The 19005-nt window shown below is 38.0% G+C and overlaps 1 protein-coding gene across 1 annotated transcript; it reads right to left on the bottom strand.

Moving 5' to 3' along the window:
* Positions 1 to 10692: 10692 nt before the first annotated feature.
* LOC136231219 (ABC transporter G family member 1-like) lies at positions 10693 to 15832 on the bottom strand. The gene is made up of 8 exons (XM_066020533.1): positions 15385 to 15832; positions 15095 to 15174; positions 13351 to 13815; positions 13035 to 13118; positions 12776 to 12907; positions 12111 to 12305; positions 11940 to 12026; positions 10693 to 11618 (listed from the first exon to the last, which is right to left on the bottom strand). Exons 1-8 carry the CDS (start codon positions 15776 to 15778, stop codon positions 10947 to 10949), a joined length of 2109 nt encoding a protein of 702 aa, XP_065876605.1. The 5' UTR covers positions 15779 to 15832; the 3' UTR covers positions 10693 to 10946.
* Positions 15833 to 19005: the final 3173 nt, after the last annotated feature.

Genomic DNA, 19005 nt, shown 5'->3' on the forward strand with positions numbered 1-19005 from the left:
ATGAGTATTTGGTTTAGCCAAAGATATAGCTCTATATATGTATTCATCAGTTCCGGTGTCACTATCGAAGGCTGGGTATGAACTATTGAAACACAATTTCCACATATAAACTAGAATTAATATCCCTAAATAAAATTATCCACACATTAAATTTAAACCATTGACTTTTTGGTAAACTAATGTGTTTGTTGAATGTTGGATGAATTAAAATTAGAGTAAATTACATCCATGGCCACTGAACTTTATCCATTTTAACATTGTGGGCACTAAACTTCAATTCTTAACGGTATGGCCACTGAACTTTACACTTTTTAATACCGGTGGCCATTCAATTTTAACTAACTCCTCAAAATGACTGTTAACGACCTCCAAATAAAAATATCTAAGAATTAAAGTTGTTCAGAACGACATTTACCATGAAACCACATTTTTTATTTTCGAAAATCACATTTTTTGGAGCTTTCTCTCTCTAAAAATTCACACATTCTCTCTCTCCTAACAAAATAATACGTAAATTACCTGAAAACGAACATTTTCAAGAATTAAAGTTGCTTAGAATATCATTAACATTTTGAATTTTTTATTTTTAGACCGTCAACGGTTGTTTTGAGGTGTTGAGTGGTCACTGGTGTTAAAAAGTGTAAAGTTCAGTAGCCATGATGTTAAGAATTGAAGTTTAATGGCTATAATATTAAATGGGTAAAGTTCAGTGGCCATGTGTGTAATTTACCCATTAAAATTATAAGTGTAAAGAAAGTAAAATAAAGCCCAAACCCAAGAGTTAAGTCAAAGCCCAAGGAAGTGAAGAAGAAGGTCAAATGGATCAATGGCTTGTGAATTGACTCGACCCAGCAAAGAGAAAGATCCAGAAGAAAACCATTACCTTTACTATGAAGCTGGTGACTTCGAAGACCAAGAAGGAAGCAGACAAAGCACAAGTTGACTTAGAAACTTGCAGACAAAGCCTAACTATTTGGGAAAAGATTCAGAAGCAACAGACAAGATGTCGATGTGTTGATCTGAAGACTTTGCCAAAAATGGAGAGACAATCTAAAGCGTTCTGAGTAAAGCACTGAAGCACTACTGAATAAGAAACAGAACGACAGAGAAGACATCGTTGTGATTGGTCGTGGCACTAGCTGTTGAGGACGAAAGGGACAGCAAAGCCGTTTCCCTCCAATGGTTATTTTAAAATTTGAAATGACTGATGCCTTGAAGTGTCACTATAAAAGGCATGTCATTTGCTTCATTGGAACTTGATCATCATATATGCGAAAGCTCTGAGCAAATTCATTCTTGAAGTTCCAGCCAAAAGCAAAGAAAAGCAAATTACACAAACTCTTATTTTATGTGTAAACAATAGAATAGTTCAATCAAAGTGTTCTTAGTTTAGAAGAAAACTCTATCAATTATTATAGCTAATTTAGAGGCTCTGTGTTGCTCAGTATTCAGCAATCAGAGTTGGACAGTTCTGAGTAGAAGTATATAGAGGACGGCACTCTATGACTGCTCATTGACTATTGTAAAAGGTTTGTGCTCTACCTGAAAGAGTCGAGTAATGGATTAAAGCTCGGAAGATGAATTCTGGGGACTAGATGTAGGCAAGAGGCCGACCTAGGATAAAACTGTTGAGTAGTGTCTTCTATCTCTCATCTCATATATCTGCCGCTTTTATCTTTGCTGTGTAACTACCTAACTTAAGCATGCTGAGTTGCTAGTGAAGGAAAATAGATAAGCCTAGGCACAGCGAAATAATAAAATTTTATCTATTTTCCTTTTCCAAGATCTGTTAATTGTTATTTCATATAAAGAGGGATAGAATGAAATACATTTTCTGAAGAACTATCTACAGTTGCAAACGAAGTGCCCACAAGTCTTAATCCGTGTATCACGAACAACAAAAAAAAACAACACAGAAAAGAAAGACGATTAGTAACCAACCTTAATAAATAGCAATCGCAATTACTGCCTCTAACAGAATGGATACGAGATCAAAGAGAGAGTAAGAAAGATTGTAATTAGCCGAGACGGTTTCGGAACGGTTCCTCTTTCCCTCTTGTTGTGTGTATCGAAATATGTAGGCTAGGGAGTCTATTTATAGACTTCTCAAAACCCTAATCCTAGTTGTGTTAGGTAATTAATTAATTAGAATCTTATTCGGAATAATATTACTAATTAGATAATTAAATAAACACTTTATTATTATCTAAATAATAACTAATTATATTTAGATAATATTACTAATCAAATTAATAATTTAATTATTGTTAGGGATAATTAACTAGAGTTTCAATCACATTAAAAACCTCTAATTTTTTTTTGGTAGAAAAAGGAAAGGAAAACACAACAACAAAACACCTAACCTGGGATCAGCCTAGGAAAGCTAACCCCAATCCTATCCTCAACCAGAAGAGAAGAAAGAAAGGTAGGAGGAGACGAAAGGGTAGAAACACCAAGCGGCCCCTCATACCCAGCAGCCGCCAAGCAATCCGCAACCCTGTTCTGCTCACGGAAGATGTGGCTGAAACTTAAGGACTCAAAGGATGAGGAGATCCGTTTGATAGCTCTAATAAGATTACGGCTACTGAAACAAATAGCATGAGTTTCAAAAATCATATTGATGGCTTCCAAGTTATCGGACTCCACAGCTAACCTCCTTACACCCAGATTTTTGGCAAGCTTGATGCCAGAGAGAATACCCCAAAGCTCAGCCGAAAAGGAGGAGCCCATCCCTAGATTCTGGGTAAATCCAGATAGCCAGGCACCCCCCGAATCTCTGAGAACCCCACTGGCAGCAATCTTTGCATTATTGAGACAGGAGCCATCCGTATTCAGTTTAACCACCCCTTCCTTAGGCTTGCACCAACTGACAAGGTGGACATCTCTCCCCTGGGTGGATCTAGCAAGGGAATCCCCTTTAAAGCTCTCAGTAATAACAGAGAGTTTATTCGAGAAGAACTCAGGTAGGTTGGGAATAAACACCTTTTTACCACCAAAAAGCTCCTCGTTCCTCCACTTCCAAATTTGGTGACAGATGATTGCAAAGAAAATGTCACCATGATCCAAGTTAGGAAAAAGCTTCCCACAAACCCCATCAGAGAACCAGTCATGCGCAGCATGGGAAAGGAAGGAAGGAAGAATGTGGGGAGGGAGAATCTCCTTCCAAACCTCCTTACTCTTAGAGCAGTCCCTAAGAGCATGACAAATAGTTTCCTCCTGGCCTCTGCATCTACTGCACGCTCCCGAGTCCACCAAATGCCGTCTGTGCCTATCCGAATTCGTAAGCAACCTGTCCTTAACTCTCAACAACAGGAAGCTCCTAATATGGTAAGGGACTTTAAGGTCCCAAATGGCCTTCCAAGAAAAAGAGGGAGAGTCGGATCTGTTGGGGGTGAAAGCTTCAAAGGCCGATTTACACGAATAAACTCCATTTCTGGACAGAGCCCAGCAATGCCTATCTTTATCATCCTCTTGATTGCTAATCTTCACTCCCCTAATTCTAAGGAGAGTATCAAGACTAAGGAAGGTTTCAAATTTCGACCAAATCCAGTCTCCTTCAGAGTCAACCACATCAGTGATCCTCCAATTGTGGAAAGACAGAGGCGGGGGGAGGCTACAAACTTCTAAAAGCGGCTTATCTCCAACCCAGATATCATTCCAGAAACTGATGGACTTGCCATTACCCACCTCAAGGCCAACCCCTGAGCAGAACTCGGCAAACACAGCACTAAGCCCTTTCCAGAGGAAGGAACAGTTGGCAACTCTCTCCTTAGGGCCTCCAAAATTTTTATCTCTTCGGTACTTCCCACAGAGAAGACGAACCCAAAGAGAGGAGGGGCATTGCCACATTCTCCAGAGAAGCTTCATAAGCAAGACTTTGTTGTTATCTTTAGCTTGTCTGATACTAAGGCCCCCAACGCTTTTATGCTGGCAGACCTCCTTCCAAGGGACAAGATGGATCTTCTTCCCTCCTCCAGCCTCTCCCCAAAGGAAACGCCAGTTGATTTTATCTAGCTCATTGAGAACAGGCTCAGGCAGTCTACACGATTGCATGATATGATTGGGAGTCGCACAGTTGACTGACTGGATTAAGGTGAGGCGGCTAGCCATGGACAGAGAACTAGCTTTCCAACTAGCGCACAAACCATTAGCTCTATCCAAAGTCTCTTTAAAGGAGGCTTTAGAAACTCTGGCACTATGGAGCAGGACCCCAAGATACTTTCCCAAGGAATGAGTAAGAGGAATACCAGATACATCACTTAGTCTCTTACGCATACTTATATCCATGTTCTTGGAGCAAAGCATTCGAGATTTATGGACATTGATTTTCTGGCCAGAAGCGGCGCAGAAACAATTCAGAATATCCATGACCACACCAATCTGCTCCACATTCCCTTCCACAAATAACATAATATCATCGGCAAAGAATAGATGGGTAATAGGAGGGCAGAACTTGTTGATGGCCACAAGATGTAAAGTCCCCTTGCTCACAGCCTCTTGGATCAGGTGAGATAACCTTTCCATAGCAATTACAAAAAGAAAAGGACTCATAGGATCACCTTGGCGGATTCCCCTGGAGGGGGAGAACTCATCGGACATATCTCCATTGATCATAACTTGGAAAACAGGAGAGGAAATACAATCTGCAATCAATCTCCTTTGTCCGAGATCCCAGCCTTCTTTAAGCTATCAAGAAGAAAACTCCAATTTAACCGGTCATAGGCTTTCTCCAGGTCCAGTTTGAGTGCAACAAAACCTTTCTTACCCTTCTTCATTTTCATCGAATGAACCATCTCCTGGGCAATGACCACATTGTCCATCATTTGCCTGCCAGGGACAAAACTTCCTTGGTTCTGGCCTATAATCTCAGGAAGAATACGCCGGATCCTATTAGCCACAATCTTAGTTATAGCTTTATATAACACATTGCAAAGACTAATAGGTCTCATCTGTAAAAAGGAGGAAGGTTTTTCCACTTTAGGGATAAGAACCAGGAGGGTTTTATTCACCAGACTGATGTTGTTGGAACCACTGAAAACACCTTTCACAAAACTGTAGATGCCTTCCTTCACAGTATCCCAGTGTTTATGGTAAAAACTTGTAGGAATACCATCAATCCCAGGAGCCTTAGTAGCCCCAATACTGGAGAAAGCAAGGTCAATTTCTTTCAGGTCAATGGGATGGAAAGCATCTTTGATAGCATCCTCCTCCACCCTAGGGAAAGAAATCCCAGTGAGCGCTTTATCCAGATCAACCTCCTCCTCTTTAAAAAGGACTTTGTAGAAGTCGAGGGCTAGGCGACGAATCTCTTCATCCTCATAGACCCAGTCTCCATTGGAGTCTTTAATAGCATCGATCTGGTTCCTCTGTCTCCTGACAATAGTCGATAGATGGAAAAACCTGGTATTCCGGTCTCCATCCTTAATCCAAGCCTTCCTAGATTTATGCGGGCTGTCTGCTGAATTTGTAGACTCCCAGGTCAGACAGCCCGCATAAATCCATGTTCTTCTTATGGTTTAGCCACCGGTTGATATAATGATTGCCCCCCCTTTCTGGTCACTCATCAGGGCAATATCATTAAAATCCCCAGCAACCATCCAAGCATCCACCATGCTTGTACTAAAAGAGAAAAGGATTTCCCAGAGTCTTTTCCGATTAATCAGTACTGGATCAGCATAGACAAAGGTGACAAAGAAGGGTTTGTTGCCAGGGTAACACACCTTACTATGAATGAATTGATTATCCATACTGATAATATCAATACTAACTCGACCTGGCTTCCAAAAAAGCCAAATCCCCCCGGCCCGACCAGTAGCCTCCGATCTAACACAATTCCAATGTTTGAACTTATTCACCACCTCATCTGCTTTAGAACCACTAACCTTGGTTTCAAGAAGAGCAAAACAAGAAGGATTAAACTGCTTAATCAGATCATTGACATGGATGCGGGTCGCCTTGCTAGCCGCACCTCTAACATTCCAAACAAAAAAGTCCATCAGAAAGGAGACTACTGACCACAGGCCCAAAACCTAGCGCAGGTATTTGTTCGGGGCTCCTGAGAGCCTTGAGGAGGTACCAGCAGGCCCTCTTTTGTCCTAAGAATCCGAAGAACCATGGTTCTTTTTGTGGTTAGCCTTAGGATTCTTCAAATTCAACTTATTAACTCCTAAAGACTTCCCAGGTGGAGCAACCATAAGAGTTTGCAGATTACTACCCTAATTAGGCTTTACAATCCCAGATGAGCCAATGATCTGGGACTTCCCCTTATCAGAAAATTTAGAGTCGAAAAGAGGATTAATAGAGTCACCTAGGATAGAAGCTGGCTCGGCAGACTCAAGGCCTGGCATTCTTAACTCCATGTTCTCATTAGAAACCTCCAAATCCTGACCCTCCTCAATAGATAGGACTCCGAATCTAGAACCTGAACCCGAACCTGAACCAGAAGCAGAAACAATGCCAGCACTAATCTTAGTATCAGGAGGCCTAGCCTTTATCTCAGGAGCAACTTGGGGAGAACTTAACTCTTTCCTGTTATCAGGAATTTGATTCCGAAAAGCATTAGCACGTGGCTTTCTTCTGGCTAGCCTTTTGGCCAGCATCCAGGGCCCAAAGTTTTTCCCTTCCCCTTGCCTCTCTTCCGCTTGACCTATGATAGGCACCACCACCTCCTCAACCACTTTCCTTCTTCTAGGGCAGCCATCATATGTGTGGCCAAACATTCCGCATTTATAGCAGATATTGTGAATACCTTCGTATTCGATATGAAAGACCTTATTCCGAACAGAGAATTTGGACAGAAGAGGCTTATCCAGATCAATGTCAATACACACCCTGGAAAATTTGCCTCTCTCTGTCCCAACAGTAGTTTTGTCAACATGATGAACTCTCCCAACCAGGCCATCAATCTTATTCAAAAATCTCTCATTATAGTACTCAATGGGTAACCCTGGGAATCTAACCCAAGTAAGGATCCTATTCACAGAGCAATCATGAGGATTGAAATTTGGGACCCAAGGTCTCAGAGCTAAAACATGGTTGGAGATGATATACGGTCCACCATTCACCACAGCATTATAATCTTTTGCTCTTGTGAATTTAATGACATAGTAGTCATTTTCTAAATCCGTTATAGTCACATTCCCTTTCTTTGCCCATTGAGCCTGGATCCTTTGAGCAAAGTAATTAAAGCTGATTCTTTTTCCAAGCACAGTGACAATCAAAGCTAATTTCCACTTCGCTCTGAGGATGCGTTTGTCTTCAGATGTCAGACGGATCATCGGGCATAGTGGGTCCTCTTGCTCACCATCCTCCACATCAGAATCTGAATAGAATTCCTCAGTCTCATCCCCGATACAATCATCTTCCAACATGGGATCTTCCTCAACCACCCCTATTACCTTATCTCTCCAGGAAAATTTCCCTTGACCAATTTCAGAATGGACAACATCAACCTGATTAGCCACAATGCCAGAGGCAGACTGACCCATAGCCCTCTGGACCATCTCCCCACCCGATGGGGAGGTCTCAACCTCCCTAACAGACAAAGTACCCATAGGCACCGACGGGGCCCTCACATGGGCAACAGCCCTAACAGCCTGCTCCCCCGTGGCTTCACTGCCCGCAACCTCACCAGCGCCCGGCGCCCGCGTGCCAAGGTCCCCCACCCGACCAACTCCTGCCGCAGCGTTCGCACTCTCCTCATCCGGGCAAGGACGCATCGCAGCAACCAAGCACGGGCTAGCGCTCCGCTCCTGCCCAGATTCAATCAACGCCGGATTCCCAAGCTCCCCCGCGGCCAACCTGCAAGCACCATTCAAACCGTGTGCCAAAGCCGGCCCATGCGCCGCGGGTAGCCGGATCCGCTCCCGGCCCCGATCCAAGCCATAGATCGCCTCCCCCGCTTCCGCACCCGCCGGATCTTGCCCTTCCCCTTCCATTCACGTAGCTTGAACCCGCTCCCTGGATCTATCCCGCTGCCGTTCACCGCTCATCCTACCATCCCACGGAGAGACCTCCGATTGCCTTCCCCTGTCCGCTAACCAAAGATCCGGCGCAAGATCCACGTCTACACCCCTCCCTGCCGCTCGCACCTCCGCCTTCTTCGCCGCTCGACCTCCCGCGCCGCCCAAGATCGTCGAGGCCCTAGGGTTCCCTTTTTCTTTCTCTTTCGCCATAAAACTTAAAACTTAACAGCAATATTAAAAACCTCTAATCAATATTATTAAATAATCTTTTAATTTAATTTAGAATCATAATCTAATTATAATTATTAAATCAAATTAATTATCCCTAATTAACTAATAAATTTCGGCCCATATTAGTGTCTCACTAATTATATTTTCGTCCTCTGGTTCCAAGTCCCATATGCGACCCATTAGGTCCTTTATTGCCACTAGCCGCATATATCCTTTGAGATTAATTCATCATGATTAATTTCAACATATATATAACGGAATACCGTCGCAAGCTCTTACTAGCAGAACCTATGATATTCCCCCAGAGCAATTAAGAAGTCAGGTTGATAATTGACGTTAACCTTTCTGCATTAGGTACAGTATAATACGATCCTTCATCAACTATATCCTGTCAGTCAATTCCTTATAACCATGGAACGTGTCAAGGTTACATATAATGAAGAGTTTGTTTTTACTTGTACAGGTTGAATTTACTCTAAAAGATAAGTTAAGTGAAATATCTATTTCTACTCTTAACTCTATCACCTTACAAGGATTTCAGTTAATTCACCACAAGCAGCCATTTGGATATATCTCCCACTTATCGAGAGTGACGAATGCTCAATCTGATATTAACTATTCTGCAATTACTTTATTTGATACACAATCCTGCTCTCACACACCCCAGGCTCTCACCTGTAGTGGATCATGCTCGCACAGAATCAAAAGTACCAGCCTCCATAATCCAAAATCACTAATTAATGAATGTTTGAGTCTGAGGATTAGTTATACCTACTAATACCAATGAAATGAACAGTTGACACATTAGATAAATCAATCCATACTGTTATCTCAAGTCGGGTCCCAATCCTAATGAGTTCCTTCATCGGATCCATGTAACTGTCTAGATATCTCTATATCTAAAGCTTGTGAGATCAGCTCTCTGTCTCGACAGAAAACATTGTTACATGCAAGTCTCAACAGTGATATGCCAACACCTATAACATATTACTTGACTTGGGTTGATTTTAAGTTTATTGATCTTATTATAAAGTACAGTCTCACTTCATGCTTGTATGAACACTTTATAATTACTTAAACAAACTTAGGATTAGTTTCTTTATGAAAGATTTGCGCCTTTATATATAGTTACATTTTAATGCTATATATCTTATTAAACAAATGACTAAATAAACAATTTATTCATTAATATTTATATCCTAAAATAATTGTCTTTAGGACACTAAACTCCAACAGCTAGATTAAGTGTTGAGTTCAAGAATAGACTTTCAAGTTCTATCTCCTGAATTAACATAAGAAACAACCTTAGTTGCTGACCAACTAAAGCTGCCCTCTGATCGCACGTAGTATCTTTGTGCTATTGAACTTTGTGAGAAAATATATTTCATAAGTCAGAATAAAAAAGTAAAATTTTAAATAGTTCCTTTAACCTCCCCCCCCCCCCCCCCCCCCCCCCCGAGGAACTTATTCTCACAACACAAGGGACCAATAAGAACCTTCGGGGTTTACCTTGCAAAACTTACTAGGAGCTTCTTCTGTTGGGTTTCGAGATGAAGAAGGTTGTGAACTTTTTTCAAACCGGTTTTTTTTAGACTTGGGAGCCATGGAAAAGAAATAATGAAGAAAATAACACAGAAGAAAAAGTACAAAGAACTTACGATTTAAGTTGCAGTAGCAAAAGCAAGAAGATGGTGTGAAGTCTAAGAAAAGCATCCTCTCTATTTATAATAGAGAGGGAGTAGAGAAAGGCTTTTTCATTATTATTATCTTTGGCTTTTCATTTATCCCAAATCCTAAGATAATAATATGGAGAAGTTGAACGACAGCTCATGTGTTACTTCAGTAGGCTCTCATCATTGGGAAGCGTTTGGAAATAGACGTCAGGACCCTAATCCCTAAAGAGCTTTTATAAGCTTAAGGGGGACATCTGATATAAGATAAATAAAGAAGGGCAAGAACGAAGGCCTGGCTGAATCAGCTTATTGGGCTTGAATCAAAAGCCCATATCACAAAGAGTTGAGGAGAAGAATTATAATGCTTAATTAGAAAACTTCAAACTGAAGGCATCTTGTTGCACACATGGACCAATGGAAGCTTCAAACTTCAAGGTCATGCTGCTAATACCTAGATCACACTAGAGATTACAGAGTGATATAAAGGGATTAGAGTCTGAAGCCAATCAACAGTCTACACATGAAAAGGTGTTTGGGTGAACTAATCAGAAGCTGACAGGAGTAAAGTACATTTGCGCTTTAGGTATGTAATAATCTATAAATAGGCTTGAAATTTTTACTCTAGGTATATACACTATCCATCTCTTACTAATTGCTTTCAAGTTGATTCTTACTTTTAAGAACACTACTCACTTAAGCATCGGGGAGGGGCCGGAGCATCGGAGAGGGGCCGCCGAATTCCGGCCCCTCCCTGATTGTTTGTTATGATTGAGGTCATCGAAAAGCAGCTCAAAGATAGTGTTCAGTATTGAAGACATCTCATATAATAATAATTAATTTATCAATTACCAATATTATGTCATATTACAACTTACTCAAAGAATTAATTAAACAATAAACCCAAACATTGTCGTTAAAAATAATAAGAAACACTACAATACCAAGATGTTATTTTACACTACCAATTATACTATTAATGAAATTTTATTATACATTTCATACAACACATATATGCCTTTGACTAATTGTTAAGAAATTGAAATGGTCATTAATTGAACACTTGACTTTGAGATTTGGTTTAAGGTGAGGATGAGGGATTCTGAGAGATCTGTCCACCAGCAAAAGACAAACAACCATAATAATTTGTCACAATAATAGGCTTAACTTTTTCAGCGATCTTTATGATTCCTAAAAAGATGAGACGATAAATAACCACCATTCCTAACAAGATACCAAGATCAACCCATTTGGAGTAACCTATCTCAACTTGCCAAACATTTTGCAAAATATCTTCTCCACTAATTGTAGATGATCCACCAACTTGATTATTAGGAAATGTCAATCCTTGAAACTCGTTCTTGTAAAATCCTTGGTTTGCATATTTATGGAAAGCAATATAATACATTGGATATCTCCAGAATGGTTTAGGAAGATCATTAGGCAACCGAAAAAATCCACCATTTAACATCATCACTCCTTGAATACCAGCACCTGTTATTATCCCCATCAAGAAATCGGGTACTACACTTGCTACTATCATCATCAAGCTCTCAACTAGCATCATGCATGCAAATAATATCAATAAGAAGTAGACAAAGTGATCAAAACTCTTTTGAAGTCCAACCAAGTAATATGCTATCGCTCCTGGGATTAATGATATCATTAACAGGTAAGGAATGGATGACAATGAATTTCCAATCACAAATGCACCAACACCATAATGCCCATTTAGTCTCTCTCGTTCAAATATCTGATTTTAGTCATAAAATATAATTATAATTAGTTTTAATTATTTTCACATTATAATCATTATAGTGTTGTAATTGTATACTTATCTTTAATACTCTTTTTTTCAACACAAGAAAAATTCTATAGGAAGTATAATGCAAGAAACCTACTATATCTTGTGTTGAAATGAATAAATGAGATCATTAAAATATAAACTCCATTTTTTTTAAGAGGCTCAAATATCGTGTCAAATAAGCATTAAACTTAAAAAAATTAGTTAGTAAGTAATATTCAAAAAATAATATTTTATGATCTCTAATAATTAAAGAACTATTAATTGTACCTTCATATCTTCCACGAAAGAAGGAAAACCACCAATTGCCATGAAAGTCAAAAATGCGGCAACAAACATAAGCATTGCTCCTCTAGCCTGAAATGGTAATAATTTAAAGTACCAACTAAAGGAAATAACTGATGAACTGATTCGGAATCTTAACAATTATATAAAACGTACTTGAATTGAGCCATAAGAGAAGCCAATGTCGTGGAAGATAGTCCCCACACATAGACATAGTGCAATGTAGATTGCAAGACGAAGCCAATAATAGCCTAGATCACGATACATATTCACAAAGGATCTCTTGGTAAGAACAATACATTGGGTAATGTAGCTTGTTTGCCTTCCTTTCTTCTTCATATTTTCTCCCTTCTTTAAAACCAATATAAGCATGTAAATTAATTAATTGTTATTTTTTATTATAAAAAGGTTACAGATAAGAGGGGTATTACTACACTAACATCAAAGAATTTATTCAAAATCCAAAGAGGGGCTTACATATTTTTCAACCTATTGAAACTCTAAGAACTACACGAGAGTCGAACTCAAGTGAAAATGTTATGAGAATCTCTTTCTTACGGTTGAGCCCATCCTCATAGGTAATAAATTAATAATTATGCTACTCTTATACATCTTCTGGTAGCTAAGTGTAAGTCCACTTAGACTTGAAAATACTTAATTTCTCCAAATTAATAAAATTATATGAAAATAAAAAAATTGCATTATAAATGTGTGATGATTGGTATGACTTAACAAGAACATTAACAACTTAATTTCTCTATAGACCTTTTACTGTTATAAATAATGTATTGTTAATTAATTAAAGTAAATATATTACGTACCTTTGCACATATATAAGCCACGTGTTTTTGAATGTGTTGCCAAATTTGTGATGATTGGTATGATTTAACAAGAACATCAATAACTTCCTCTGAGTTTAATTTTGTTGAACCACCTAGCTCGTCTTCGACCTCCTGATAGAAATACAAATTTTAGAAAGGAAGAAACAACTTATTTATTAATTGTATTATAGTGTATACATTTATGTGTAAAAAGAATATATCATATATAATATATCACAAATAAAACTCATTTCATTACCATAAAGTCCTTGTTTATAGTCCTCAGGTAATGATCAGACGGGTTTCTCCGATTAGGGCAAGGAAAACCATTGGAAGAAAAAAACTACAAAATGAGAAATTCAATCAAAGTGTCAATCATTGTTAATGGTGCACATTCACTTTGTGGACATGACATGTTGTCTTTGTTCATATGATGTGTTGAATTACTCACTTTTGCTGAGGTGATATATTGCCTTGATTATGTGTTAAATTGTGCTAAATATAATGCAAATCCATATTTGTATATCCAAAATCACATGTATTATTTTTGTATTTTTCGTTGATAACGCACGTACCTGTTCTGCCATTGACACAGGACCAAAATAGACGGATGTTCCGGAAGAAAGGAGACACAGATTATGGAAAAGTTGGAAAACTTCAGTACTAGGTTGATGAATGGATGCAATCACAGTCCTTCCATCTTGGTTAGCAAGCTTGACAATACGGTTCATAACATGGTAAGATGATGCACTATCCAATCCGCTTGTAGGCTCATCAAGAAAGAGAAGTTTAGGTCGAGTCAAGATTTCAATACAAATGCTAACTCTTCTTTTTTGTCCACCACTTATCCCTTTCTTACTCCACCCTCCTATTCTTGTATTAACACAATCTTGCAAACCCATTTCTCTTATTGTCATTTCAGCTCTTTCTCTCTTTTCAGATTTGGACATAGACTTTGGCAGTTGTAGTTGAGCTGAATAATACACTGCTTCTCTAACTGTTAATGTGGTCATTAATGTATCATCCTGAGTCACATAAGTCTACAAACAAGAAAAGCTTGATTATGAAAAACACGCATTGGGAAAGTTTTACAGTAAATAGGGTACAATAAAACGAGCAACAAACAAATATACATACCATTTTATTAAAAAAAAAATCGGTTAAAAATATCTAAAACGTTTTATTAATTTGTAGGACACGATTTAGAGAAGCAAACAACCTCATTATCATCTTCTTACTTTTAATGTTACACGAGACATAAGAAAAAAAAAAAAAAAACAGCATTTTAAATTATAAAAAATGGCATGTCATATATATATATATATATATATATATATATATATAATAAATCATATGTTTTTAATAATTTGATGCTTGTTTCACTAGCTAGTTTGAGTTTAATACATGTGATTATATTTGATCAATAATGAAATTTTAAGAGTTTATTCAGTAAAAAGCGAATAAATGAGGAGATTCCAAATTTTTTTCCATATGTTATTTTCATTGACGTGAATATGATAATTAATAGAATCTCTATATTTTTATTTAGGCCTAATACATAAATAACCCACTGAATTTGTCCAAATGTTGCAACTGTCCACTGAACTTTCAATTGTAACAACTTACCCTTCAAACTTATCCAATTGTAAAACATAACCCCTTAAACTTGTCCAATTGTAAAACATAATCTCAAATTACTGACATGGACTGTAATTGAAGAAACACGTAAAATAAAAAAGCTGCAACGCTCGTGGAGTGTGATAATCAGATCTTTGGCGTGATACGAATCCGGAAAAATGTTTTCACGGGTTGCTTCAAGTATATTAAATAAAAATATAGTAAATAAAAAAAAAAGGGCGGCCCGGTCGCATTACGCGTCCCCGCTGAGCGAGGGTCCGGGGAGGGGTCCCACCACAAGGGTGTATTGGGGGCAAGCCTTCCCTTGCCAATTTAATTGACAAGAGGCCGCTCCTAAGACTCGAACCCGTGACCTCAGGTCACACGGCAACAACGTTTTACCGTTGCGCCAAGGCTCGCCCTCAAATAAAAATATAGTAAATAATTTAATAAATTATTTAACCTAATTAATTTATCCACCAACTATATATATACTACACGAGTCAATGTGAAATTATATATATAGAATTCATGATTGTATAGCCAATAGATCATTACTAATTGGCATTATTATAAACACATAATAATGTGAATATTATAGAAAAACAAATATATATTTAATTTAATTTAATAGAACTCATAGACAAAATTAATTTAATTTGTTTTAGCCTTTCTTCATTTAAAATCATTAAATATACTCACAGATGTTCCAAATGCAAGTGCCTCCTTACGACCATTGATTAGGATTTCGCCAGTTTGATGTGCAGTTGAACTAATTCTCCCTGCAATAAATAATTAAGCCCAGACATATATTATATTAGTGGTGTTGTTGAACTAATATATTTTAATGGTGTTACAGACATATATTAATAAACATAACATACTTTTTAAGCCTGCATTTAGTTTTTGGGGACATATCATATAATTTGTATTATAAAATGAAAAAGGAATAAGAGGGAAGAAGAAAGGCATTGCAATAAATAATTTCATACCAGCCAAAGCATCAAGAAGAGTAGACTTGCCGGAGCCAGAAGGACCCATAATAGCCAAAACTTCACCAGGCTCAGCATAACCAGTAAGTCCTCTCAGAATATGTCGCCGCTCTTTTTTAGCATCAGGAACTGTAACCTGCAAATCATTCCATGTTATGAAAATACCCTTTGAATGCTGCTTATTATTATGTTCAGGTGATGGTTGCATCTCAATGTCAATGTTAACAGCACCAGAGCCAGAGCTAAATGGGAACAGCTTCTCCATGTTGTTGTCATCCTCGGAGACTATGCTTTGCAGCTCTGACTCATCAAGTCTTGATGAACTTGGTGTGTGGTTATTCTGAGTTTGGGATAGGTTTGGTGTCCATCTTGGGATGTGAATTTGAGGCTCCATTATTAGCAAAAGAGATTCAGAGATAGAGAGAGAGAGAGAGATATATTGGTAATGTAATGTAATGGTGAAGCAAATTGAGAATAAATAATGAATAAATTAAAGTCGTCGGCGGCGGATGGCATTTATGGCCATCTTAAGATTATTTTTTGTTTTTTATTTGTATAAAGAGTTTGATATCACACGTGAAACAAACTAACAAGAGATGGAGAGAGGTATTGCAATCCAAATTGTAATGGTGAAGTTAGGTAAATTCAGAGAAATCAACAACATAAATTTCTACAGTTGTCGGTAGTGGATTGATCACATTTATTGCTAGCTGCATGGTACGTTGCTGCTCCTCTAAAAAAAATAGTAGTAATATAATACGCAAATACATCAAAACATCTTTACACTGCATATATATGCAAAGAAAACATGGGTAATTAGTATGTACTGTCACTAAAATTGAATAATTTTCTCAAAAGTCTAAAAATAAGTTTGTTTTTCTTATAATAACTTTAAACTTTTCTTTTCAATCAAATTTTTGTCCATATGACTGATATCTCAATGTCTCGTTTTCGCCACATGACATATTAAGAAATGTAACTAAATATCAATATACCATTTGGATTAATTTATGGTTAAAATTTTAATTGACAATTCTTATTTATTTGGGTTAGTTTATGGTTAATTTTTTATTATTATGCTACATAACTTTGAGACATGTGATAAGATGTCACATAATTAACTCCGGCTAAAAAATGATCGACAAATATCTAAGATGATTTTATTGAAAAAAAAAACAAAGTTAAGTACTTTTATTAAGATAAATTAAACTTTATAATCTTTTAAGAATTTTATCCAAACTTTTGTGACTATCAATGCTAATTGCCGTGAAAAAAATGTTTACACTTATCATTTAATGTTTTTTTTAGAGTTAATTTCAAATAAAAACTTTATGATTTCATGTTTTTGTAGATCAGTATTTGCAGTTCTTTTGGTCGCAAAACAAATCTGGTAATTTGCACCGTTAGCAGAACTAATGCAAATCCTTAATATCTCGCTGTCCGGTCTGTTTAATGGCTTATGAGACGAGTGACCATTTACTTGTTCATTGCCCCTTTGCTTCCCAAATCTGGTTCAGCATATCGGCTTTATTTGGTAGAAGACTTGTACTTGATTCTTCTCTACAGACCCTTTTACAACACGCCTTCTCACACAAGTTCAGTTCTCAAGTCCTTTCCCTCTGGCAGGTTGCGCTTGTCAACACTGTTTGGTTGATATAGTCTGTAAGAAATGCTGCTATTTTTTAGAGCAAGCCACCAAACATTCATGAGGCATTACGCTGTCTTTGGTCTGTAATTTGTAGCTCTGATAGAATCAGCAACGGGTCGGTTTGGAATTCTGTTGTGGAGTTATCTATTCTCCACAATCTCGGGTTAAACGCTCGTCATCATAGGGCCCCTCGAATCATTGAAGTTAGATGGCAGCCCCCTCCGTCTGATTGGATTAAAGCTAACACTGATGCCTCCGTGATCTCGGGTAGAGCTGGTTGCGGTGTGGTTTTTCGAAATAGTCAGGGGCATCCCCTTGGGTCATTTGCCTCCCCCCTTGATTGTGCTTTGGTACACATGGCGGAATTGCAAGCCGCTATTTTTGCAGTTTCAATTGCGAGGTCACGTGGATGGACTCATCTCTGGATTGAAAGTGACTCGACTTACGTTATTCGAATTTTCCGTGCCCGTGCGCAGATCATTCCCTGGACAATGTGTGTGGATTGGTTAAATTGTTTAGATTCAATGACGCATATTCAGGCGGTTGTCTCTCATGTGTTCCGTGAGGGAAATCAAGTGGCGGACGCTCTTGCTTATTACGGACGTCTGGCCTCAGATTTACAAATGTGGAATACCCTTCCAGACTTCTGCTCCCTTCTTGCTAGAGATAATGCCCTTGGTAGGGATATGTTTAGATTTTCTTAAAACATTCTTTGTACTGGTTTCATACTTTTTTCATCTCTTCATTTATATATTTGGTTCTTTGCCTTTTCGAGGATGCCAACCTGGTTGGACTTCCCATTGGGCTAGATCCGTATTTCAATTAAAAAATTATATTAAATCAGTAAAGTGGTAGGGGTATTTTTGACAAAAAAAAAATCCTTGTTCATTTTCTTTCTTCAGACCACAACCTCTGAAATTCTAGAATCGATTGTCATATGGATGGAGTAACGCTTGAATCTACAACAATGGATTCTCTTATGGAGGTTTTCAAATTGGAGGGGCCTGATTCGCATACGCCACTGGTGGCTTTATGCCTTGACAAGTGGGTGAAGTTTTGTACAGCATCAGCTTCTCTGATCGGTGGCACCAGAGGCCTAGATGTGGCGACTGCAGGCGGGGTAGTGTGAGGTCTAATTAGAGATGTAAATGAGCGAGCACTCATGAGCCGCTCGGTATCGGCTCAATTTGTAAACGAGCTAATTCAATTGAAATAAGAGTGAAATTGAAAAATCTTTGCCGAATAATGTATAAAACAATGATACGTTTTATTTTTCAACTCAATTAGTAGTATCCTTAGAGTCCACTTCCTCCCTATACTACGAGTGAAAGGGAAAATGTAAACACTACCACCATTAAAGCAGCCCAAGCGAGACTTACTATATCCATGTGACTACTTCGTCGGTATGAAACGTTCTTAATGTTAGTTGAGTACTAGATTCTCCAATGGATTGACCCGCAATAATACCTACGTGAGCACGATTTATTAGCTCGGTTCGTAAACGAGCCGAGTTTGAGCAGGTCAAAGCTCGGCTCAAAAGCTCGCGAGCAGACTCGATTAGAAAATTTATAAACAAATTTTAGTTTTGTAGAAAACTATATAGTTTTGTGTTAGTTCACAAATATCTAAACTTAATATTATTTCATTTGTTATTAGATGAGTTCGTTCACAAACATAATAAATGAGTAATAGACGAACTATTTGTAAGCATCTTGTTTATTTATTCACGAACTTTGCTTGTGAGTTTATTTATGTACACAATTAAAGAATTATTTATGAGCAAACTTCACAAATATAATTATCGATTAACACACAAACAATTCATGGTTAGATAATTTTCTTAATGAATCAAGTCCAAAGAGGATTTTGGGCTCGAAACAAGCTCAAAGCACGGCTCGAGCTCCTTGAAGAAGCCAAAGCTCGGCTCGGACTCGAGTTCGTTAATTTTATAATAAGCTCGGCTCAGGCTTGAG

This window comes from Euphorbia lathyris, chromosome 5 (genome assembly GCF_963576675.1).
Source record: "Euphorbia lathyris chromosome 5, ddEupLath1.1, whole genome shotgun sequence".
Taxonomy (NCBI): Eukaryota; Viridiplantae; Streptophyta; class Magnoliopsida; order Malpighiales; family Euphorbiaceae; genus Euphorbia; species Euphorbia lathyris.